The sequence below is a fragment of the Anthonomus grandis genome, chromosome 19 (assembly GCF_022605725.1).
Source record: "Anthonomus grandis grandis chromosome 19, icAntGran1.3, whole genome shotgun sequence".
In the NCBI taxonomy this organism is placed as follows: Eukaryota; Metazoa; Arthropoda; class Insecta; order Coleoptera; family Curculionidae; genus Anthonomus; species Anthonomus grandis.
The window spans coordinates 4,229,522-4,255,372 of record NC_065564.1 but is presented as its reverse complement, the minus strand read 5'-3'; the positions used below and the strand labels follow the sequence as shown (position 1 = coordinate 4,255,372).

Below are 25,851 nucleotides of genomic sequence, written 5' to 3'. Positions count from 1 at the left end.
TTCCGTTTTTTAAGTAACTTTATTTTAGGTATTCGATAACTTCCAGGCATTTTAATTGATTTTCCACATTTTTAAGGTATTTGTTTAAGGTCATTTTTCATTTTAGTCCAGGCACTCGATCTTGATTTTTCAACGTTTTAGCATTGCAAAGCATTGAATATTAAAATAAACTTATACGAAATTGTATTTTTTAGTTTTTAGGATGCTCGTACACAAGTTTTCTACGTTTCTTTCATTCTAAATGCTTTTTAATCAGCTTTCTTGACCACCCTATAGACCAAATAGCAATTTACGACATGATAAACCGTCAGGCCATATCTCTTCTACCTTCAAACCGAAAATCAATTTACATCTTCATCTCTATGCCCGAGCAAACATGTAAATTGTGTAAACGTCCATTTCGCTTCTTATTTACATATTTACTTATACCGATGCGGCCTTTAAAGCGCATTAATCATCCCCGGGGCGATAATGTTCACTTATCCACGTATAACCGAGCGATTTACGATCGATCCGAATGAAAGCAGCGCCACAATTCTTCAGCAGGGATTTATTGATTTATTACAGGGATTTGAAAAAAAAAGGAAATTGACAACTTCGCGTGCGCACTCGCCCATATGCCACAAGAAACGAGTGCACTCGCGTCTGACTAGTACCGAATTAAGTAGCGGGGTTGGGAGCCGCGCTGTTTTCAGTCACCGCCGACTGGGTGTCGCTGATGTCTTTCTCTTTGATCGCTAGCCACGGCAGTTTCTTCTGTAGCTCGATCCTAAAAAATCCCAGTTGTGATCATCCAGACATTAGTGATTTGATCACGGACTCACCTGAACTTAGGGTGACTGATGGCGTATATGTAAGGATCAATGCAAGCGACCAGTTTGCAATTTAGGGCGGGGATCATGGACACTCCCGGGGTGAGGAGGGACTGATCCCCGAACCCCCCGATTAGGGACAGGACAGCGTAAGGAGTCCAGGACACCACATAGAGGAAACAAATGGTGATAGCCGCCTTCGCGATCTTCATTTCTGCGGATTCCGCGTTCTGTTGCTGGTTGGCCCTCAGGGATTCCACGTTCATTTTTTTTGCCTAAAAATTCCACCCCCTTGCAGGAACGTTCCAGACTAATGCCTACTAGCAAGCGACTACCCTACAGACTTACTTGATCCCTCAAAGCCTTCTCGTGACTAAACACCTTCCCCACAATTTGGCTGTAGAAGTAAATGATCATCAGCATGGGGATCACGTAAGAAAAAGTGAAAATAGTCCCGATGAACAGCCGATTGTCGAACGTTCTGGTCAAGTAGTCGAAAGAACAGGCAGTCAAAAACCCCTCAGGGGCAAACCGCCCCCAGATTTCCATAGCGGGCAGCACTGTCCAGGGGATGGTGTATGCCCAAATGAACAGGATTATCAACAAGGCCTTAGTTCTGGTGAGTTTTCCATCGAAAGGGCGCGTTATGGTCGTATATCTGTCGTAACCGATGGCGGCGTTCGTCATCCCTTAAAACCGTGTTTCCATTAACCTCTTTTTGGGGGGCAAAAGGGCTCCTTACCTGCCCCGATTCCCGATAAAGAACCCATGCCAGCGAATATCTGACATCCCGTATGTCCCAAGGCGAACCCGTAATGGAAGGAGTTGTACAAGAAAACCGGCGCCTTCAGCATCATCATGAAGTCGCAAAAAGCCAAATTGACCACGAACATGTTCGAGGCAGTACGCAACGATTTGGCCCTAAAGATTTCCCGATTTTTAGGGATAAAACCGGGGATTTAACCGAGGAATTAAGTCTTACGTGATGAATATCCATAAGACCAACCCGTTTCCGATCATGGCGGCAATAAAAAAGAACACATAGACCATGCCCAAGAGTAGATGGAGGCTCTTGTCCGGCTCTGGGTACATGAGCCAGTGTTCCTGGATGTGGATGAGGTCCTCGGGGCCCAGGTTCCATCCTAGATTGTGCGCGATTCCAGAGTCCGATATTCTGGATAAAGAGATCAATGATGAAATTGGAGAGAAATTTTTAGGGCAATTGACAGTATTAATTGAAAGAACCAGATGGAGCTGACCACGAATTAAAAAATCACAGATAAATTTTTGAGTGTAATAATTTATATTGAGATCGGTGTCGACCTGGGAAATGAATTTTCAAATAAATCTTTCGGGCATTAAAATCGATATAACTTTTAGCCACTTTATGATAAACTTATGGGGCAAATTGCGGCCACTAGGGCATAGTTGTGGCTATATTTAGTCATAAAAATGTATTTTTTAGCCTTTTAGTTATCCATGGTATTTTTGGGTTGAATTTTAGTCGAGAAGATCATGACGTGAAGCCTTGCGTCTTTGGAAATTGGTGAGGAAAAAAATGAAAATTGGTTTACTCTTAGAAATGTTAAACAGAGGGGACCGCAATTTTTTGATTCGTTAGAAATGCTACTGGAGTTATAATTTTTGTGGGTTAAATTATATATTCTTTTCATTTTAATGGAATCAACTTTCCGGAAGAAATTTCATATTTTTGGAGGTATCAGAGATGACTCAAATTGCATAAATAAAAAAAAGACTCTGAAAGTCTGGAATAAATAATAAAATACCCACAAGAGCCTGGATTAAGTGAAAAAAATTATGTTGAAAATAAGAGAAAAGTTCTTGGAAAGCCTGGAAGAAGTGAATAAATACTCACAGGGTTCTTGGTCAGATCAAAAAATGAAAATTTCTGGAGGGGTACTTCGTTAGGCCTTACCTGGACTGAAAAAGGGGCTCACTCGTCCAATTGAACGTCCCCATATTGTGTCCCCAAAATGCACGACACTACATCGAATCTCTTTAAACTGGCCGCAGGAATCACTGCAACGATCCCTTTTATATAAACCCCTAATCGAATTACGTGAAACCGACCTGCCACGGATTAATCCGGGATTATTTAATCCCAGATTAGGTTTACTTTATCCAGTTATAACTTATTTACGAGGTGACCTAATTATTTTATTACCGTGCGTTCGCAATATACTGACCCAAATGGTCATAAATAAATAATCGGAACTCGCGTTGTCCATACACGGACCGACGCACGGAAGACAATGCGTGGGCCGTACGTGATGGTTTTTTTAAAAAAAAATTCGGTGAAATTTCCCGTACAAAATTGATGCCCCCGATGGTTCCGCTGGCATTTCACAGTCAAATTCGATCGAGTACTAACCATGGGTTTAAAATTGTTTTTAGGGGTGTTTTTGGTCGTTTTCGCCACGGTTTATGCCACCGAAGATGTCGTCCCCAAGGCCGAAACGTCCGTGCAATTCGTCGGGAGGATGATGGAAGAAGGTGCGTAATATACGAAAAGGGATTTTGATAATAATTTATAAAAATCATTTTTTTAGGTCGTACTTTGGTACATCATGCGATGAAACGTTTCATGATCATCTTGCCGGCCATTTTCTTTAAGTTGGGCATCGCTTTTACCTTGTTGGTGCTTGTGGCAATAGCTGCAGTCAATAATGGTAAGTTTTACAAAAACCAAATTTTGGTGAAAAATTCGATACGGGGGGGTATACCCGAAAAATGAAAAATCCCAAACTTTGGAGGTCGATATCTCGGCTTCTATTAGCACTATCAGGAAAATTCCAACGGTTTTGACTTAGTTTCGTCCTTCTAAATCCAACGAGACCATTTGCATTTTTGTAGCTCTCATAATAGCTGAGATCTCGCATTTTTAGGGCCCATTTTTGGGCTCAAAAACGAGGTAAAAAAATGACTTTTTCCGAATTTTCAAATTGCTCTCATTCCCTTAGTTCTGCTCGAATCTCGTTATAACCCGGTGTTTTCGTGATATGGGTGATGAGAACAAGACGCTGGTGTAGTTAGTTCAAATTCGACAAAAACCAAATTTTCGTGAAAAATTCGATACGGGGGGGTATATCCGAAAAATGAAAAATACCAAAGTTTGGAGGTCGATATCTCGGCTTCTATTTGCACTATCGGGAAAATTTCAACGGTTTTGACTTAGTTTCGTCCTTCTGAATCCAACGAGACCATTTGCATCTTTGTAGCTTTCATAATAGCCGAGATCTCGCATGTTTAGGGCCCATTTTTGGGCTCAAAAACGAGGTCAAAAAATGACTTTTTCCAAATTTTCAAAGTGCTCTCATTCCGTTAGTTCTGCTCGAATCCCATTATAACCCGGTGTTTTCGTGATGTAGATGATCCGAATAAGACGCTGGTACAGTTAGTTGAAACTCGACAAAAACCAAATTTTGGTAAAAAATTCGATACGGGGGGGTATACCCGAAAAATGAAAAATCCCAAACTTTGGAGGTCGATATCTCGGCTTCTATTTGCACTATCGGGAAAATTCCAACGTTTTTGACTTAGTTTCGTCCTTCTAAGTCCAACGAGACCATTTGCATCTTTATAGCTCTTATAATAGTTGAGATCTTGTATTTTTAGGGCCCATTTTTGGGTTCAAAAACGAGGTCAAAAAATGACTTTTTCCGAATTTTCAAAGTGCTCTCATTCCTTTATTTCTCATCGAATCTCGTTATAACCCGGTATTTTCGTGATGTAGATGATCCGAATAAGACGCTGGTATAGTTAGTTCAAATTCGACAAAAATCAAATTTTGGTGAAAAATTCAATACGGGGGGGTATACCCGAAAAATGAAAAATCTTAAACTTTGGAGGTCGATATCTTGGCTTCTATTTGCACTATCGGAAAAATTCCAACGGTTTTGACTTAGTTTCTTCCTTCTAAGTCCAACGAGACCATTTGCATCTTTATAGCTCTCATAATAGCTGAAATCTCGCATTTTTAGGGCCCATTTTTGGGCTCAAAAACGAGGTCAAAAAATGACTTTTTCCGAATTTTCAAAGTGCTCTCATTCCCTTAGTTCTGCTCGAATCTCGTTATAACCCGGTGTTTTCGTGATGTAGATGATCCGAATAAGACGCTGGTATAGTTAATTCAAATTTGAAAAAAATCAAATTTTGGTGAAAAATTCAATACGGGGGGGTATACCCGAAAAATGAAAAATCCCAAACTTTGGAGGTCGATATCTCGGCTTCTATTGGCACTATCGAGAAAATTCCAACGGTTTTGACTTAGTTTCGTCCTTCTAAGTCCAACGAGACCATCCGCAGGCTTGTAGCTCACATAATAGCGGAGATCTCGCATTTTTAGGGGCCATTTTTGGGCTCAAAAACGAGGTCAAAAAATGACTTTTTCCGAATTTTCAAAGTGCTCTCATTCCCTTAGTTCTGCTCGAATCTCGTTATAATCCGGTGTTTTCGTGATGTAGATGATCCGATTAAGACGCTGGTATAGTTAATTCAAATTCGAAAAAAACCAAATTTTGGTGAAAAATTCGATACGGGGGGGTATACCTGAAAAATGAAAAATCCCAAACTTTGGAGGTCGATATCTCGGCTTCTATTTGCACTATTGGGAAAATTCCAACGGTTTTGACTTAGTTTCGTCCTTCTAAGTCCAACGAGACCATTTGCAACTTTATAGCTCTCATAACAGCTGAGATCTCGCATTTTTAGGGCCCATTTTTGGGCTCAAAAACGAGGTCAAAAAATGACTTTTTCGGAATTTTAAAAGTGCTCTCATTCTCTTAGTTCTGCTCGAATCTTGTTATAACCCGGTGTTTTCGTGATGTAGATGATCCGAAAAAGACGCTGGTATAGTTAGTTCAAACTCGACAAAAATCAAAATTTTGGTGAAAAATTCGATACGGGGGGGTATACCCGAAAAATGAAAAATCCCAAACTTTGGAGGTCGATATCTCGGCTTCTATTTGCACTATCGGGAAAATTCCAACGGTTTTGACTTAGTTTCGTCCTCCTGAATCCAACGAGACCCTCCGCATCTTTGTAGTTTTGATAATAGCCGAGATCTCGCATTTTTAGTGCCCATTTTTGGGCTCAAAAACGAGGTAAAAAATTAATTTTTCTGAATTTTCAAAGTGCTCTCATTCCCTTAGTTCTGCTCGAATCTCGTTATAACCCGGTGTTTTCGTGATGTAGACGATCCAAATAAGACGCTGGTATAGTTAATTCAAACTCGACAAAAATCAAATTTTGGTGAAAAATTCGATACGGGGGGGTATACCCGAAAAATGAAAAATCCCAAACTTTGGAGGTCGATATCTCGGCTTCTATTGGCACTATCGAGAAAATTCCAACGGTTTTGACTTAGTTTCGTCCTTCTGAATCCAACGAGACCATTTGCATTTTTGTAGCTCTCATAATAGCTGAGATCTCGCATTTTTAGGGCCCATTTTTGGGCTCAAAAACGAGGTAAAAAAATGACTTTTTCCGAATTTTCAAAGTGCTCCCATTCCGTTAGTTCTGCTCGAATCTCGTTATAACCCGGTATTTTCGTGATGTAGATGATCCAAAAAAGACGCTGGTGTAGTTAGTTCAAATTCGACAAAAACCAAATTTTCGTGAAAAATTCGATACGGGGGGGTATACCCGAAAAATGAAAAATCCCAAACTTTGGAGGTCGATATCTCGGCTTCTATTTCCACTATCGGAAAAATTCCAACGGTTTTGACTTAGTTTCGTCCTTCTGAATCCAACGAGACCATTTGCATCTTTGTAGCTCTTATAATAGCTGAGATCTTGCATTTTTAGGGGCCATTTTTGGGCTCAAAAACGAGGCCAAAAAATGACTTTTTCCGAATTTTCAAAGTGCTCTCATTCCTTTATTTTTCATCGAATCTCGTTATAACCCGGTGTTTTCGTGATGTAGATGATCCGAATAAGACGCTGGTATAGTTAGTTCAAACTCGACAAAAGTGAAATTTTGGTGAAAAATTCGATACGGGGGGGTATACCCGAAAAATGAAAAATCCCAAACTTTGGAGGTCGATATCTCGGCTTCTATTAGCACTATCGGGAAAATTCCAACGGTTTTGACTTAGTTTCGTCCTTCTAAGTCCAACGAGACCATTTGCATCTTTATAGCTCTCATAATAGCTGAGATCTCGCATTTTTAGGGCCCATTTTTGGACTCAAAAACGAGGTCAAAAAATGACTTTTTCCGAATTTTCAAAGTGCTCTCATTCCCTTAGTTCTGCTCGAATCTCGTTATAACCCGGTGTTTTTGTGATGTAGATGATCCGAATAAGACGCTGGTATAGTTAATTCAAATTCGAAAAAAACCAAATTTTGGTGAAAAATTCGATACGGGGGGGTATACCCGAAAAATGAAAAATCCCAAACTTTGGAGGTCGATATCTCGGCTTCTATTTGCACTATCGGGAAAATTCCAACGGTTTTGACTTAGTTTTGTCCTTCTCAATCCAACGAGACCATCCGCAGGCTTGTAGCTTTCATAATAGCTGAGATCTCGCATTTTTAGGGCCCATTTTTGGGCTCAAAAACGAGGTCAAAAAATGACTTTTTCCGAATTTTCAAAGTGCTCTCATTTCTTCAGTTCTGCTCGAATCTCGTTATAACCCGGTGTTTTCGTGATGTAGATGATCCGAAAAAGACGCTGGTATAGTTAGTTCAAACTCGACAAAAGTGAAATTTTGGTGAAAAATTCGATACGGGGGGGTATACCCGAAAAATGAAAAATCCCAAACTTTGGAGGTCGATATCTCGGCTTCTATTTGCACTATTGGGAAAATTCCAACGGTTTTGACTTAGTTTCGTCCTTCTAAGTCCAACGAGACCATTTGCAACTTTATAGCTCTCATAACAGCTGAGATCTCGCATTTTTAGGGCCCATTTTTGGGCTCAAAAACGAGGTCAAAAAATGACTTTTTCGGAATTTTAAAAGTGCTCTCATTCTCTTAGTTCTGCTCGAATCTTGTTATAACCCGGTGTTTTCGTGATGTAGATGATCCGAAAAAGACGCTGGTATAGTTAGTTCAAACTCGACAAAAATCAAAATTTTGGTGAAAAATTCGATACGGGGGGGTATACCCGAAAAATGAAAAATCCCAAACTTTGGAGGTCGATATCTCGGCTTCTATTTCCACTATCGGAAAAATTCCAACGGTTTTGACTTAGTTTCGTCCTTCTGAATCCAACGAGACCATTTGCATCTTTGTAGCTCTTATAATAGCTGAGATCTTGCATTTTTAGGGGCCATTTTTGGGCTCAAAAACGAGGCCAAAAAATGACTTTTTCCGAATTTTCAAAGTGCTCTCATTCCTTTATTTTTCATCGAATCTCGTTATAACCCGGTGTTTTCGTGATGTAGATGATCCGAATAAGACGCTGGTATAGTTAGTTCAAACTCGACAAAAGTGAAATTTTGGTGAAAAATTCGATACGGGGGGGTATACCCGAAAAATGAAAAATCCCAAACTTTGGAGGTCGATATCTCGGCTTCTATTAGCACTATCGGGAAAATTCCAACGGTTTTGACTTAGTTTCGTCCTTCTAAGTCCAACGAGACCATTTGCATCTTTATAGCTCTCATAATAGCTGAGATCTCGCATTTTTAGGGCCCATTTTTGGACTCAAAAACGAGGTCAAAAAATGACTTTTTCCGAATTTTCAAAGTGCTCTCATTCCCTTAGTTCTGCTCGAATCTCGTTATAACCCGGTGTTTTTGTGATGTAGATGATCCGAATAAGACGCTGGTATAGTTAATTCAAATTCGAAAAAAACCAAATTTTGGTGAAAAATTCGATACGGGGGGGTATACCCGAAAAATGAAAAATCCCAAACTTTGGAGGTCGATATCTCGGCTTCTATTTGCACTATCGGGAAAATTCCAACGGTTTTGACTTAGTTTTGTCCTTCTCAATCCAACGAGACCATCCGCAGGCTTGTAGCTTTCATAATAGCTGAGATCTCGCATTTTTAGGGCCCATTTTTGGGCTCAAAAACGAGGTCAAAAAATGACTTTTTCCGAATTTTCAAAGTGCTCTCATTTCTTCAGTTCTGCTCGAATCTCGTTATAACCCGGTGTTTTCGTGATGTAGATGATCCGAAAAAGACGCTGGTATAGTTAGTTCAAACTCGACAAAAATCAAAATTTTGGTGAAAAATTCGATACGGGGGGGTATACCCGAAAAATGAAAAATCCCAAACTTTGGAGGTCGATATCTCGGCTTCTATTTCCACTATCGGAAAAATTCCAACGGTTTTAACTTAGTTTCGTCCTTCTGAATCCAACGAGACCATTTGCATCTTTGTAGCTCTTATAATAGCTGAGATCTTGCATTTTTAGGGGCCATTTTTGGGCTCAAAAACGAGGCCAAAAAATGACTTTTTCCGAATTTTCAAAGTGCTCTCATTCCTTTATTTCTCATCGAATCTCGTTATAACCCGGTGTTTTCGTGATGTAGACGATCCGAATAAGACACTGGTATAGTTAGTTCAAACTCGACAAAAACTAAATTTTGGTGAAAAATTCGATACGGGGGGGTATACCCGAAAAATGAAAAATCCCAAACTTTGGAGGTGAATATCTCGGCTTCTATTTGCACTATACGGAAAATTCCAACGGTTTTGACTTAGTTTCGCCCTTCTAAGTCCAACGATACCATTTGCAACTTTGTAGCTCTTATAACAGCCGAGATATCGCATTTTTAGGGCCCATTTTTGGGCTCAAAAACAAGGTCAAAAAATGACTTTTTCCGAATTTTCAAAGTGCTCTCATTTCTTCAGTTCTGCTCGAATCTCGTTATAACCCGGTGTTTTCGTGATGTAGGTGATCCGAATAAGACGCTGGTATAGTTAGTTCGAATTCGCCAAAAATCAAATTTTGGTGAAAAATTCGATACGGGGGGTATACCCGAAAAATGAAAAATCCCAAACTTTGGAGGTCAATATCTTGGCTTTTATTTGCACTATCGGGAAGATTCCAACGGTTTTGACTTAGTTTCGTCCTTCTAAATCGAACGAGACCATCCGCAAGCTTGTAGCTATCATAATAGCCGAGATCTCGCATTTTTAGGGCCCATTTTTGGGCTCAAAAACGAGGTCAAAAAATGAGTTTTTCCGAATTTTCAAAGTGCTCTCATTCCGTTATTTCTGCTCGAATCTCGTTATAACCCGGTATTTTCGTGATGTAGAAGATCCAAAAAAGACGCTGGTGTATTTAGTTCAAATTCGACAAAAACCAAATTTTCGTGAAAAATTCGATACGGGGGGGTATACCCGAAAAATGAAAAATCCCAAACTTTGGAGGTCGATATCTCGGCTTCTATTAGCACTATCAGGAAAATTCCAACGGTTTTGACTTAGTTTCGTCCTTCTAAGTCCAACGAGACCATTTGCATCTTTATAGCTCTCATAACAGCTGAGATCTCGCATTTTTAGGGCTCATTTTTGGGCTCAAAAACGAGGTCAAAAAATGACTTTTTCCGAATTTTCAAAGTGCTCTCATTCCCTTAGTTCTGCTCGAATCTCGTTATAACCCGGTGTTTTCGTGATGTAGATGATCCGAATAAGACGCTGGTATAGTTAATTCAAATTCGAAAAAAACCAAATTTTGGTGAAAAATTCGATACGGGGGGGTATACCTGAAAAATGAAAAATCCCAAACTTTGGAGGTCGATATCTTGGCTTCTATTTGCGCTATTGGGAAAATTCTAACGGTTTTGCCTTAGTTTCGTCCTTCTGAATCCAACAAGACCATCCGCAAGTTCGTAGCTCTCATAATAGCCGAGATCTCGCATTTTTAGTGCCCATTTTTGGGCTCAAAAACGAGGTCAAAAAATGATTTTTTCCAAATTTTCAAAGTGCTCTCATTCCGTTAGTTCTGCTCGAATCCCATTATAACCCGGTGTTTTCGTGATGTAGATGATCCGAATAAGACGCTGGTACAGTTAGTTCAAACTCGACAAAAACCAAATTTTGGTAAAAAATTCAATACGGGGGGGTATACTCGAAAAATGAAAAATCCCAAACTTTGGAGGTCGATATCTCGGCTTCTATTGGCACTATCGAGAAAATTCCAACGGTTTTGACTTAGTTTCGTCCTTCTCAATCCAACGAGACCATCCGCAGGCTTGTAGCTCTCATAATAGCGGAGATCTCGCATTTTTAGGGCCCATTTTTAGGCTCAAAAACGAGGTCATAAAATGACTTTTTCAGAATTTTCAAAGTGCTCTCATTCCCTTAATTCTGCTCGAATCCCGTTATAACCCGGTGTTTTCATGATGTAGATGATCCGAAAAATACGCTGGTATAGTTAGTTCAAATTCGACAAAAATCAAATTTGGTGAAAAATTCGATACGGGGGGGTATACCCGAAAAATGAAAAATCCCAAACTTTGGAGGTCGATATCTCGGCTTCTATTTGCACTATCGGGAAAATTCCAATGGTTTTGACTTAGTTTCGTCCTCCTGAATCCAACGAGACCATCCGCAAGCTTGTAGCTATTATAATAGCCGAGATCTCGCATTTTTGGGGCCTATTTTTGGGCTCAAAAACGAGGTCAAAAAATGACTTTTTCCGAATTTTCAAAGTGCTCTCATTCCCTTAGTTCTGCTCGAATCTCGTTATAACCCGGTGTTTTCGTGATGTAGATGATCCGAATAAGACGCTGGTATAGTTAATTCAAATTCGAAAAAAATCAAATTTTGATGAAAAATTCGATACGGGGGGGTATACCCAAAAAATGAAAAATCCCAAACTTTGGAGGTCGATATCTTGGCTTCTATTTGCACTATCGGGAAAATTCCAACGGTTTTGACTTAGTTTCGTCCTCCTGAATCCAACGAGACCATCCGCATCTTTGTAGTTTTGATAATAGCCGAGATCTCGCATTTTTAGTGCCCATTTTTGGGCTCAAAAACGAGGTCATAAAATGACTTTTTCAGAATTTTCAAAGTGCTCTCATTCCCTTAATTCTGCTCGAATCCCGTTATAACCCGGTGTTTTCATGATGTAGATGATCCGAAAAATACGCTGGTATAGTTAGTTCAAATTCGACAAAAATCAAATTTGGTGAAAAATTCGATACGGGGGGGTATACCCGAAAAATGAAAAATCCCAAACTTTGGAGGTCGATATCTCGGCTTCTATTTGCACTATCGGGAAAATTCCAATGGTTTTGACTTAGTTTCGTCCTTCTAAATCCAACGAGACCATCCGCAAGCTTGTAGCTATTATAATAGCCGAGATCTCGCATTTTTGGGGCCTATTTTTGGGCTCAAAAACGAGGTCAAAAAATGACTTTTTCCGAATTTTCAAAGTGCTCTCATTCCCTTAGTTCTGCTCGAATCTCGTTATAACCCGGTGTTTTCGTGATGTAGATGATCCGAATAAGACGCTGGTATAGTTAATTCAAACTCGACAAAAATCAAAATTTTGGTGAAAAATTTGATACGGGGGGGTATACCCGAAAAATGAAAAATCCCAAACTTTGGAGGTCGATATCTTGGCTTCTATTTGCACTATCGGAAAAATTCCAACGGTTTTGACTTAGTTTCGTCCTTCTATATCCAACGAGACCATTTGCATTTTTGTAGCTCTCATAATAGCCGAGATCTCGCATTTTTAGTGCCCATTTTTGGGCTCAAAAACGAGGTCAAAAAATGACTTTTTCCGAATTTTCAAAGTGCTCTCATTCCCTTAGTTCTGCTCGAATCTCGTTATAATCCGGTGTTTTCGTGATGTAGATGATCCGATTAAGACGCTGGTATAGTTAGTTCAAATTCGACAAAAATCAAATTTTGGTGAAAAATTCGATACGGGGGGGTATACCCGAAAAATGAAAAATCCCAAACTTTGGAGGTCGATATCTCGGCTTCTATTAGCACTATCAGGAAAATTCCAACGGTTTTGACTTAGTTTCTTTCTTCTAAGTCCAACGAGACCATTTGCATCTTTATAGCTCTCATAATAGCTGAGATCTCGCATTTTTAGGGCCCATTTTTGGGCTCAAAAACGAGGTCAAAAAATGACTTTTTCCGAATTTTCAAAGTGCTCTCATTCCCTTAGTTCTGCTCGAATCTCGTTATAACCCGGTGTTTTCGTGATGTAGATGATCCGAATAAGACGCTGGTATAGTTAATTCAAATTCGAAAAAAATCAAATTTTGGTGAAAAATTCGATACGGGGGGGTATACCCGAAAAATGAAAAATCCCAAACTTTGGAGGTCGATATCTCGGCTTCTATTTGCACTATCGGGAAAATTTCAACGGTTTTAACTTAGTTTCGTCCTTCTAAATCCAACGAGACCATTTGCATTTTTGTAGCTCTCATAATAGCAGAGATCTCGCATTTTTAGTGCCCATTTTTGGGCTCAAAAACGAGGTCAAAAAATGACTTTTTCCGAATTTTCAAAGTGCTCTCATTCCCTTAGTTCTGCTCGAATCTCCTTATAACCCGGTATTTTCGTGATGTAGATGATCCGAATAAGACGCTGGTATAGTTAGTTCAAACTCGACAAAAATCAATAAGACCAGGTTTATAAAATTAAATCAAGTGAAATTTAGGTGCTGTAAACGCGGATCTTCCAAGTGAAACTGAAAAGACCGCAAGTAAATCGCGTTATTTTTATTAAAATAAAATTTGTTCTTAATATACCTATCGTAGGAGGGTTGGAATTTAAAATAAAATCAAGTTGAATTTATGTGTTATTAACGCACATCTTTCAAGCGAAACTCAAAAGGCCGCAAGTAAATCGATCTATTTATATTAAAACAAGTTTTTTTTTGCCCAATATATCCATCATAAAAGAGTTGGAATTCAAGTTTAAAAAAACCCAAGTCGAATTTACAATAGTACAAAAACTTAAAAAAAAAAGCCAATAAATCTAGGTTTGTAAAAAAATTAAATCAAGTGGAATTTCTGTGGTATAAATGTATATCTTCAAAAGACTGCAAGTAAATCGCTCTATTTTTATTAAAATAATATTTGGTTCCCAAAAAAAAAGGTCGAATTTACATTACTACAAAAACCTGAGAGTAAACTGCACTACATATTTTAAAATGTGTTTTTTTTCCAGGCTTCATAGGATTTATGTTGCTAGTGGTCGGATTAAGCAGCGTCCTGGCCCGCTTCCAAGAAGCCAAGAGACCAGCGGCCACGCCCTACGTGACCTCGCCCTACTACCACCACGCCCACATCTTGGATCGCAAAGATGACGTGGACGGTTCAGCGGCGCCCGCGTACCAATACGTCGGCACCACCAGCCCTTACTCCGCTTACGCTCAATATTATAATAAAATAAACGTTTGATAAAGAGTAAAGAAAAAAAAAAGACACACACACAATTTATTTTATTTAATAAAGGAACAACTTAATAATATTCTAAAATCATATACAGGGTGGATCAAATTACAGAGCCATGTTACGTCCTTCGATGGAGATTTCCACCGCGCGTCTCGTCTGCTTCAGCCGCTTTCCGTCCAAGAAGTTTTTGTAGTGTTTCTCGAACCGGTTCATGCCCTTTTTCGTTTGCTGCGTGACGTACGAGGGGGGAAAATTAGGGAAAAAGCACAAAAAAAAACAATTTCTTATCAAAAAACTTGGAACATTGAATGTCTAGAGGTTTTTGTAAGTAGAAGTCCATTGTTGAAAATGCCAATCTTCTACATAGCTGTGATGTTTTTTTTTTTTTTTTTTTTTTTTTAACATCACACATTGCTATTTCCGAAACTATAAGAGATACGAGGGCGGTTAAATTAGAAAAAAGTTGCCGATTTTTATGCTCATTCTAAATCCCTTTACAGCGTTGCAAAATGTTTATTAGTTCCTGAGTTACTGGGGGATTTTTATAAAAAATGCAAATTTTATTTTAATTATTATTTCCCGAACTATTGCTTTTAGAAACGTACTTTTAATTTAAAAGTTTCATAATTTTTTGTGCCCTACAAAAATTCACCCTTAATTCAGGAATTGTACCTTAGTGCGGATCTGACTTTTTTAATTGCCAAAACACTTTTAAATGTTGATTGTTTTCCTATGATACTTATCGATAATATTCGTTCAATTTAGTTGGCCGTGACAGTAGTTGAAGTCTGCGTTGTCACGGATACCAAACAAAAAAAAATTATATTTTTGACAGAAGTCAAAATCAAGCTTTCGCGCCAGTTTTATTCACGGTCCTATAAATTGGTCCGCAAGATCGCCTGATATAGCACCCATGGATTTTTTAAAAAAAAAAACCAGGTTTGGCAATCCAAGTCTCAAATTTTAGAAGCAATAATGTTATTTGGCAGATGATTATTGAATAAATAAATTGATGACAGCTAAACATTCTTTAAAGGTTTTAAAAAAAAAACCAAGTCATTTTGTGTCCAAAATTGAATTATTATTATTAATATTGCCACTTTTATATGCCAGTTTCGTACGTGAAATCCATCATCAGACATTTCCTTTTACTGCTGTAAAAGAATTTTTTAAATATCTTGAGTGGTTGAGAAGTTATATTCAAAAGTGTGTGAAAAATTGAAAATTCTTTAATGATTAAATTTTGTATCAGCCCAACTCTACCAGAACTACTATAAATCATCTAATTCTTAAGCTACCACAACGTTTCGTACGTCAAATCCATCATCAGACATTTCCTTTTACTGCTGTAAAAGAATTTTTAAAATATCTTAAGTGGTTGAGAAGTTATATTTAAAAGTGTGTGCAAAATTGAAAATTCTTTAATGATTAAATTTTGTATCAGCCCAACTCTACCAGAACTACTATAAATCATCTAATTCTTAAGCTACCACAACGTTTCGTACATGAAATTCATCATCAGACATTTCCTTTTACTGCTGTAAAAGAATTTTTAAAATATCTTAAGTGGTTGAGAAGTTATATTCAAAAGTGTGTGCAAAATTGAAAATTCTCTAATAATTAAATTTCACATTAATTCAACTTTACCAAAACTACTATAAATCATCTAATTCTTAAGCTACCACAACGTTTCGTACGTCAAATTCATCATCAGACATTTCCTTTTACTGTTGCAAAAGAATTTTTTAAATATCTTAAGTGGTTGAGAAGTTATATTCAAAAGTGTGTGAAAAATTAAAAATTCTTTAATGATTAAATTTTGTATCAGCCCAACTCTACCAGAACTACTATAAATCATCTAATTCTTAAGCTACCACAACGTTTCGTACGTCAAATTCATCATCAGACATTTCCTTTTACTGTTGCAAAAGAATTTTTCAAATATCTTAAGTGGTTGAGAAGTTATATTCAAAAGTGTGTGAAAAATTAAAAATTCTTTAATGATTAAATTTTGTATCAGCCCAACTCTACCAGAACTACTATAAATCATCTAATTCTTAAGCTACCAAAACGTTTTGTACATCAAATCCATCATCAGACATTTCCTTTTACTGCTGTAAAAGAATTTTTAAAATATCTTAAGTGGTTGAGAAGTTATATTCAAAAGTGTGTGCAAAATTGAAAATTCTTTAAAGATTAAATTTTGTATCAGCCCAACTCTACCAGAACTACTATAAATCATCTAATTCTTAAGCTACCACAACGTTTCGTACGTCAAATCCATCATCAGACATTTCCTTTTACTGCTGTAAAAGAATTTTTAAAATATCTTAAACGGTTGAGAAGTTATATTCAAAAGTGTGTGCAAAATTGAAAATTCTCTAATAATTAAATTTCACATTAATTCAACTTTACCAAAACTACTATAAATCATCTAATTCTTAAGCTACCACAACGTTTCGTACATCAAATCCATCATCAGACATTTCCTTTTACTGTTGCAAAAGAATTTTTCAAATATCTTAAGTGGTTGAGAAGTTATATTCAAAAGTGTGTGCAAAACTGTAAAATTCTTTAATGATTAAATTTTGTATCAGCCCAACTATACCAGAACTACTATAAATCATCTAATTCTTAAGCTACCACAACGTTTCGTACGTCAAATCCATCATCAGACATTTCCTTTTACTGCTGTAAAAGAATTTTTCAAATATCTTAAGTGGTTGAAAAGATATATTCAAAAGTGTGTGCAAAATTGAAAATTCTTTAATGATTAAATTTTGTATCAGCCCAACTCTACCAGAGAACTACTATAAATCATCTAATTCTTAAGCTACCACAACGTTTCGTACGTCAAATCCATCATCAGACATTTCCTTTTACTGCTGTAAAAGAATTTTTAAAATATCTTAAACGGTTGAGAAGTTATATTCAAAAGTGTGTGCAAAATTGAAAATTCTCTAATAATTAAATTTCACATTAATTCAACTTTACCAAAACTACTATAAATCATCTAATTCTTAAGCTACCACAACGTTTCGTACATCAAATCCATCATCAGACATTTCCTTTTACTGCTGTAAAAGAATTTTTAAAATATCTTAAGTGGTTGAGAAGTTATATTCAAAAGTGTGTGAAAAATTGAAAATTCTTTAATGATTAAATTTTGTATTAGCCCAACTCTACCAGAACTACTATAAATCATCTAATTCTTAAGCTACCACAACGTATCGTACGTCAAATCCATCATCAGACATTTCCTTTTACTGCTGTAAAAGAATTTTTCAAATATCTTAAGTGGTTGAAAAGATATATTCAAAAGTGTGTGCAAAATTGAAAATTCTTTAATGATTAAATTTTGTATCAGCCCAACTCTACCAGAGAACTACTATAAATCATCTAATTCTTAAGCTACCACAACGTTTCGTACGTCAAATCCATCATCAGACATTTCCTTTTACTGCTGTAAAAGAATTTTTAAAATATCTTAAACGGTTGAGAAGTTATATTCAAAAGTGTGTGCAAAATTGAAAATTCTCTAATAATTAAATTTCACATTAATTCAACTTTACCAAAACTACTATAAATCATCTAATTCTTAAGCTACCACAACGTTTCGTACATCAAATCCATCATCAGACATTTCCTTTTACTGCTGTAAAAGAATTTTTAAAATATCTTAAGTGGTTGAGAAGTTATATTCAAAAGTGTGTGAAAAATTGAAAATTCTTTAATGATTAAATTTTGTATTAGCCCAACTCTACCAGAACTACTATAAATCATCTAATTCTTAAGCTACCACAACGTATCGTACGTCAAATCCATCATCAGACATTTCCTTTTACTGCTGTAAAAGAATTTTTCAAATATCTTAAGTGGTTGAAAAGATATATTCAAAAGTGTGTGCAAAATTGAAAATTCTTTAATGATTAAATTTTGTATCAGCCCAACTCTACCAGAGAACTACTATAAATCATCTTATTCTTAAGCTACCACAACGTTTCGTACGTCAAATCCATCATCAGACATTTCCTTTTACTGCTGTAAAAGAATTTTTAAAATATCTTAAGTGGTTGAGAAGTTATATGCAAAAGTGTGTGAAAAATTGAAAATTCTTTAATGATTAAATTTTGTATCAGCCCAACTCTACCAGAACTACTATAAATCATCTAATTCTTAAGCTACCACAACGTTTCGTACATCAAATCCATCATCAGACATTTCCTTTTACTGCTGTAAAAGAATTTTTTAAACATCTTAAGTGGTTAAGAAGTTATATTCAAAAGTGTGTGCAAAACTGAAAATTCTTTAATGATTAAATTTTGAATCAGCCCAACTCTACCAGAACTACTCTATATTATCTAATTCCTAAGCTACCAAAACGTTTTGTACATCAAATCCATCATCAGACATTTCCTTTAATAAAAAATGCTTTCAAAATAAGTTATAAGAAATTCAGGTCCGTATTAAAAAAAAATTATACCATAAATCAGTTTAGTTATTCATTGTTCATATCTGGACAAAAAATTATTAAAGTTCCTTGGGAATTTCAGGAGATACGGGCATTATATCGATTAAATAACACATCCAAACGTAAACGAGCGCAGTTGCCGAATACATTTATCGAGTTAAATATTTCCGGGCGAAATTTCCATCGTTGCCGTTCTTTGTAAAAATTTGGTCATTTAAAGAATCCATATTAAAAAATATTAATTATTATTAGTCATATATCGAACTCTTTATAATAAAAAATGTGATTCAAATTCTTCTTTTTTAATTATATTATTTTATTTCCTTCTGTGAAATTTGAGTAATCACTGGCAACGTGGAATAATACTGAGCACGTTTATCCACAAAATATCCCCCCTGTCTAAATGTTTATTCTAGTGTATTCAATGTTCGAAGTCAAAAAAACAAACTAACCCTGCTTATGTCCACCTCGCTCTTCCACTTGGGACGCACCAAATAGTCCTTACTGGAGGGTACTGGAACCCTGGCACGGGCCACCCAACCCTTTTCGCCGGGTCTTAAGGGCCTAAAAACCGAAACAAACACGGGCATCAGACAACGTTTCGCACCCCTCCTGCCTCTTCAGACCTACCTTTTGATTGGTGCGAAAAAATGTTGAAAATAACTTTTTGAGTGGCAGTTCATAGATGTCGACTTACCGAAAACCTTTTAAGGTCAAATGAACTGCAGAGACCTTTTGTATAATATAAAAAGGTGCACTAAAGACCTTTTTTAGTGAAACTGTTATTAATGAAATTCCCCAAGCAACACAGGAAGGACAGTTCAAGAAACGTTGATTTTTGGTTTATACTAAGTGTACATTTTTGGTTGAATATCTTACTTACCATCAACAAAAGTTGGATATTTAGTTACAGAAAACTAGTATAATTTAATGATTTGGAATTTATAATTATTTTTTGGCAATAAAACCGTTTTTCATTAAGCCTACCCTTACCCCCCCACCCACCCCACACAACTTACCAGTAAGAAATTGTTTTAAATCATTGTTTTTCAAAAGAATACGCATGAATAATTGAATGATAATGCCCAAACTTTCTCCGTCCAGTAAACAGATTAGCATACAATTAATAAATATATCAAAACTAAAAATTTACCAAAAAAATCATTAAATAAATATATATTTAAAGATAATAATATATGACTGTGTTGCTTGGGCCCCTAAATAGCTTTAAATTAGTCACTTACAAATAAAAAGTTGCTTGATGTACCAAACTCACTCTAACTGGTTGAATAGTTAAGCCACGACAACTTTACGTGCCTCAAACAATCCTCAGAAATCACTTTTAAATTACATAAAACAATATTCAAAACACCTTCGACAATTAAGAAGTTATACCCACTTAAAACTTACTTTCCATCGGCATTTAATGCCTTGGCGAGCTCCTTTCGCTCCTTTTCCGACTGCTCGTCCGTCCTCCTCCTCTTCCCTCCCATTTGCTCGATGTCCCTCTGCAGCCTCTCCTCCTTACTCAAAGCTACAACGACCAAAATCAAACCGACCTAACCGAAAAAAAAAAAACAACAAAACAAACCTTTAAAATCGGTGGATAAATTAAAAATGGGCCTGGCCCACTCGCTAATGAGCCTCCCGGCCTTCTCTTTGTTCTCCTTGGTCTCCTTCGGGTGCTTGTAAAGGTACATCACGGCCTTCCCGATGCCGCTCTGCTTCAACGTTTGCTGGTCCACCGGCGGGAACTGAAAACGGCCCAGTTTTAGGTCAAGCACTTTAAACCCTTAAGTACCCTTTTGGTATACCTCTGAGAGGAGCTTCAAGATGGCCTCCCTCACTTGTAAGGAGGGCATCGAACGATCGGGCATCGGTGCCAGCCAATCGGTCAGCACGTTAAGCACCCCGTGCTCGATAAAGGCCAATTGTAGATCGTGTTTCTTTAGTTGCGACATCACCTTGCTCAGCATGGCGATCTTCTTGGTGGCCGGCTTGTGTTCCTGATTTAACCGGCGGTCCTCTTGTGCCGCCTGTTTCATGTCGCCTAAAAGTTGCGCGATGATGTCGTCGTTATCGTTGATTATATCGATGTCCTTCTTCTTCCTGCGCTTGTTTTGTTCCTCTTTCTTGCGTTGCATCATCAGTTCGAAGTCGGATATGCCGTCCGCGTTACCGTCCCGGCTAAATAAATGGACAAGGTCCCGTATATTTGGTGCTTTTTTTTACTTTTGAGGGTCTACAGGCTACATGTCGGTCTACAGTGTTCTACAGTAAATATATCATAACGCTTTGTGCGTCATGTTCATCAGCATACATTCCTTTTATTGTAGTGAACAAATTTTCAATTCTTACTAAACTACTCTAAATCATCTAATTCTTACGGTACCACAACGCTTCGTACGTCAAATCCATCATCAGACATTTCCTTTTACTCTTGTAAAAGAATTTTTTAATTATTTTAAGTGTTTGAGAAGTTATACCCAAAAGTGTGTGCAAAATTCTAAATTCTCTTACAATAATTCTGTGCATTAGTCCAACTTTACCAAAACTACTCTAAACCATCCAATTCTTAAGCTACAACAACGTTTCGTACGTCAAATCCATTATCAGACATTTCCTTTTACTCTTGTAAAAGAATTTTTAAAATATCTTAAATGGTTGAGAAGTTATACCCAAAAGTGTGTGCGAAATTGAAAATTATTTAATGATTAAATTTTGTATCAGGCCAACTCTACCAAAACTACTATAAATCATCTAATTCTTAAGCTACCACAACGTTTCGTACATCAAATCCATCATCAGACATTTCCTTTTACTGTTGTAAAAGAATTTTTCAAATATCTTAAGTGGTTGAGAAGTTATACCCAAAAGTGTGTGCAAAATTCTAAATTCTCTTACAATAATTCTTTGCATTAGTCCAACTTTACCAAAACTACTCTAAATCATCCAATTCTTAAGCTACAACAATGTTTCGTACATCAAATCCATCATCAGACATTTCCTTTTACTCTTGTAAAAGATTTTTTTAAATATCTTAAATGGTTGAGAAGTTATACCCAAAAGTGTGTGCAAAATTGAAAATTATTTAATGATTAAATTTTGTATCGGCCCAACTCTACCAAAACTACTATAAATCATCTAATTCTTACGCTACCACAACGTTTCATACATCAAATCCATCATCAGACATTTCCTTTTACTGTTGTAACAGAATTTTTCAAATATCTTAAGTGGTTGAGAAGTTATATGTAAAAGTGTGTGCAAAATTGAAAATTATTTAATGATTAAATTTTGTATCAGCACGACTCTACCAAAACTACTATAAATCATCTAATTCTTAAGCTACCACAACGTTTCGTACATCAAATCCATCATCAGACATTTCCTTTTACTGTTGTAAAAGAATTTTTCAAAAATCTTAAGTGGTTGAGAAGTTACACCCAAAAGTGTGTGCAAAATTGTAAAATTCGCTAATAAAGAAATTTCGCATTAATCCAACTCTACCAAAACTACTCTAAGTCATCCAATTCTTAAGCTACCAAAACGTTTCGTACATCAAATCCATCATCAGACATTTCCTTTTACTGTTGTAAAAGAATTTTTCAAATATCTTAAGTGGTTGAGAAGTTATACCCAAAAGTGTGTGCAAAATTCTAAATTCTCTTACAATAATTCTTTGCATTAGTCCAACTTTACCAAAACTACTCTAAATCATCCAATTCTTAAGCTACAACAATGTTTCGTACATCAAATCCATCATCAGACATTTCCTTTTACTCTTGTAAAAGAATTTTTAAAATATCTTAAATGGTTGAGAAGTTATACCCAAAAGTGTGTGCGAAATTGAAAATTATTTAATGATTAAATTTTGTATCGGCCCAACTCTACCAAAACTACTATAAATCATCTAATTCTTAAGCTACCACAACGTTTCGTACATCAAATCCATCATCAGACATTTCCTTTTACTCTTGTAAAAGAATTTTTTAAATATCTTAAGTGGTTGAGAAGTTATACCCAAAAGTGTGTGCAAAATTCTAAATTCTCTTACAATAATTCTTTGCATTAGTCCAACTTTACCAAAACTACTCTAAATCATCCAATTCTTAAGCTACAACAACGTTTCGTACATCAAATCCATCATCAGACATTTCCTTTTATTCTTGTAAAAGAATTTTTAAAATATCTTAAATGGTTGAGAAGATATACCCAAAAGTGTGTGCAAAATTCTAAATTCACTTACAATAATTCTGTGCATTAGTCCAACTTTACCAAAACTACTCTAAACCATCCAATTCTTAAGCTACAACAACGTTTCGTACATCAAATCCATCATCAGACATTTCCTTTTATTCTTGTAAAAGAATTTTTAAAATATCTTAAATGGTTGAGAAGTTATACCCAAAAGTGTGTGCAAAATTGAAAATTATTTAATGATTAAATTTTGTATCGGCCCAACTCTACTAAAACTACTATAAATCATCTAATTCTTGAGCTACCACAACGTTTCGTACATCAAATCCATCATCAGACATTTCCTTTTATTCTTGTAAAAGAATTTTTCAAAAATCTTAAATGGTTGAGAAGTTACACCCAAAAGTGTGTGCAAAATTGTAAAATTCGCTAATAATGAAATTTCGCATTAATCCAACTCTACCAAAACTACTCTAAGTCATCCAATTCTTAAGCTACCATAACGTTTCGTACATCAAATTCATCATCAGACATTTCTTATTATTGCTGTAAAAGAATTTTTAAAATATCTTAAATGCTTGAGAACCTTTACCCAAAAATGTGCTAAATTAAATTGGTACCCAAAAAACTCAAATCTGAAGTCTCCCAAACCTTGCCTCACAAAACTGCTTCTAACTCTCAAAGTTTTTGAGGCACAAAAACCGATCACATATCAAATCGTTCGTCATGGATCGCCCAAACTTTGAGTGAAAGAATTTTGAAAATACCTCAACTAATTGCGGAGTTACACTCAAAAACGTGACCAACAGTAAAATTTCATATCCTCTACGGTGCAACAGTATCCAAAGCTCTACAAAAACTTACATAAACTGGCCGCTATATTAACCGTTAGCCGTATACACCAAACAAAGATGATTAGCTTCATAATATGTTACAAAAAAAGACAGAAAAACTTACGCATTAGGATCAATTCCTTCGTCAGAATCGTAGTCGTCTTGGGGGGCAGTGGCTCCAGTAGCCTCCTGTCCCTCCTCCTGCTCCGGAGGTTTCGACGGTCCAGCCTCTCCTTCCTCCTCCTCGTTGTCGCTGTCCAGCACCTTTTGCGACTTGGGCTTCGGAGCGGCCTCCTCGTCCTCCGTATCTGAATCCAACAGACGTTTCGCTGGTTTCGCCGCCACGACTCCCTCGTCGTCCCCCGATTTTTCCGCGGATCTTGACCTCGATCTGGATTTTCTCGATCCGGAGCGAGATCTGTTACTGGCCCTACTGCCACTTCTAGATCTAGATCGGCTTTTGCTCCTCGCCGAGCCGCTTCTAGATCTACTTCTGGAGCCCGATTTGCTCCGTGCCGATCCGCTTCTAGATCTGGATCGGGATTTTCGGCTGCTCCGTGTACTTTTCGCCGATCCACTTCTGGATCTTGATCTAGATTTGCTTCTAGAGCGGCTGCGGGATCTAGAGTTTCTGCTCTTAGCCGATCCACTTCTCGATCTGGATCTAGATTTGCTTCTAGACCGGCTGCGCGATCTAGAGTTTCTACTTTTGGCTGATCCGCTTCTTGATCTGGATCTAGATTTACTTCTGGACCTACTGCGGGATCGCGAATTTCTACTTTTAGCTGATCCACTTCTGGACCTTGATCTGGATTTGCTTCTAGACCTACTGCGGGATCTAGAAGCGTTACTTTTAGCTGAACCACTTCTGGATCTTGATCTAGATCGGCTTCTGGACCTACTGTGGGACCTAGAGTTTCTTCCGCTCACATTACTCTTTGCCGAGCCACTTCTAGACCTAGACTTTGATTTACTCCTAGATCTACTATGGGATCTAGAATTCCTGCCACTTGCATTACTTTTTGCAGAAGCACTTCGTGATCTAGATCTAGACTTGCTGTGCGATCTACCACTTGCATTACTTTTAACCGATCCACTTCTAGACCTGGATCTACTCGCATTACTCCTGGCAGAGCCACTTCTAGACCTAGACCTGCTAAGAGATTTAGCATTACTTTTAACCGATCCACTTCTAGATCTTGATCTAGACTTGTTACTTTGTGCAGAAGGGCTTCTAGATCTAGAACCGCTTTTGTTACTACCCACAGATGGGCTTCGGGATCTAGATTTTCGGGGGGAATTAGCTACAGGGGAGGCAGAGCGATTTGATTCCGCTGAGGGGGAACGGGATTTCTGCTTGGGGCTGTTTTGATCTGTCAAAGGTTCTATAGGGACAAAAAGGAATACTCAAAGACAATTCAACATTTTTATTAATAATGCAAGTCATAATATATACAGTTCTGTGAGTTTACACCTATATTTGACCTCAATATATGTGTGGTTCTCGGCTCTAAATACAAGATTTCTAAAGTTAAGGTTTACCCTCGACAGCTGTTTACTTCAAAACACTAAATTGTCAGCAAAATTGTTTCAATATTCATAACGAAAGGCCTATCTAAGGTAAAAGAGCCCTTGGGACCCTTAAATGAGTAATTATTTATGTAAAAATACTCCAAAGAAACCTCAAGGAATTTCATTAGTTACACCTTTAATACATACATTCCACATGTACAAAAACCTTGATTAAAGGCAGGGCCCTTTATAGGAGATTAATTAACTGCCTGAAGTTCACTGGGGGCCCCAAATAGCCTAATTTTAACAGCAATTCGGCCCCTTTTTTAAAGAAATAACTTACCAGTCTCAGCATCCATTTTTAAGCTCGGATTTCTCTGTTGTGACTGCACCGGGGCCCTAGCTAAAAGGCTCTAAAGATGCACCGTTAAAGGAACTTCGGAAAAACGAGAAATTTTCCGGTAAATTACATTTGCAAAGTGGAGTTTTCTTTGAAAATTAGGGTCTGTAGCGAGCACGCACTATAACAACAATAAAAATTGACGCTAATGGCAGATGTCAGTGAACAGCTGAGCGTTGTCGCAAGGTCTTGATTTCTCGGGAAGTTTTAGGTTAATTTAACGTTTTTCGTGTAATGAATGAGGAAAAAAATTATTTAAAATGGTAATTTAATTTTTCTG

At 37.1% G+C, this 25,851-nt stretch overlaps 2 protein-coding genes across 3 annotated transcripts; one reads left to right on the top strand and one right to left on the bottom strand.

Moving 5' to 3' along the window:
• Positions 1 to 535: 535 nt before the first annotated feature.
• Positions 536 to 25,724, bottom strand: LOC126747484 (opsin, ultraviolet-sensitive-like). Of its 2 annotated transcripts, XM_050456152.1 has the most exons (10): positions 25,515 to 25,724; positions 23,784 to 25,044; positions 20,441 to 20,813; positions 20,218 to 20,380; positions 20,037 to 20,160; positions 1,795 to 1,986; positions 1,555 to 1,733; positions 1,161 to 1,501; positions 825 to 1,087; positions 536 to 769 (listed from the first exon to the last, which is right to left on the bottom strand). In XM_050456152.1, the coding sequence occupies exons 1-10, from the start codon at positions 25,528 to 25,530 to the stop codon at positions 661 to 663; spliced, it is 3,021 nt and encodes a 1,006-aa protein (XP_050312109.1). In that variant the 5' UTR covers positions 25,531 to 25,724; the 3' UTR covers positions 536 to 660. The 2 variants fall into 2 exon arrangements, with proteins under 2 accessions (XP_050312109.1, XP_050312110.1); XM_050456153.1 differs by lacking the exons at positions 20,037 to 20,160; positions 20,218 to 20,380; positions 20,441 to 20,813; positions 23,784 to 25,044; positions 25,515 to 25,724 and adding an exon at positions 2,749 to 2,908.
• On the top strand, positions 3,161 to 14,196 carry LOC126747494 (uncharacterized). Its single transcript, XM_050456173.1, has 3 exons — positions 3,161 to 3,326; positions 3,383 to 3,502; positions 13,929 to 14,196. Exons 1-3 carry the CDS (start codon positions 3,206 to 3,208, stop codon positions 14,159 to 14,161), a joined length of 474 nt encoding a protein of 157 aa, XP_050312130.1. The 5' UTR covers positions 3,161 to 3,205; the 3' UTR covers positions 14,162 to 14,196.
• Positions 25,725 to 25,851: the final 127 nt, after the last annotated feature.

Excerpts from the sequence above, each read along its gene's own strand:
- LOC126747494 (XM_050456173.1), top strand. The coding sequence starts at position 3,206 with ATGGGTTTAAAATTGTTTTTAGGGGTGTTTTTGGTCGTTTTCGCCACG. Across the intron at positions 3,327-3,382 it reads CGGGAGGATGATGGAAGAAG|GTCGTACTTTGGTACATCAT; the intron begins GTGCGTAATATA and ends TCATTTTTTTAG. Across the intron at positions 3,503-13,928 it reads AATAGCTGCAGTCAATAATG|GCTTCATAGGATTTATGTTG; the intron begins GTAAGTTTTACA and ends TTTTTTTTCCAG.
- LOC126747484 (XM_050456152.1), bottom strand. Across the intron at positions 20,381-20,440 it reads TCTTGAAGCTCCTCTCAGAG|TTCCCGCCGGTGGACCAGCA; the intron begins GTATACCAAAAG and ends GGCCGTTTTCAG. Across the intron at positions 1,502-1,554 it reads TTTATCGGGAATCGGGGCAG|GGATGACGAACGCCGCCATC; the intron begins GTAAGGAGCCCT and ends CACGGTTTTAAG.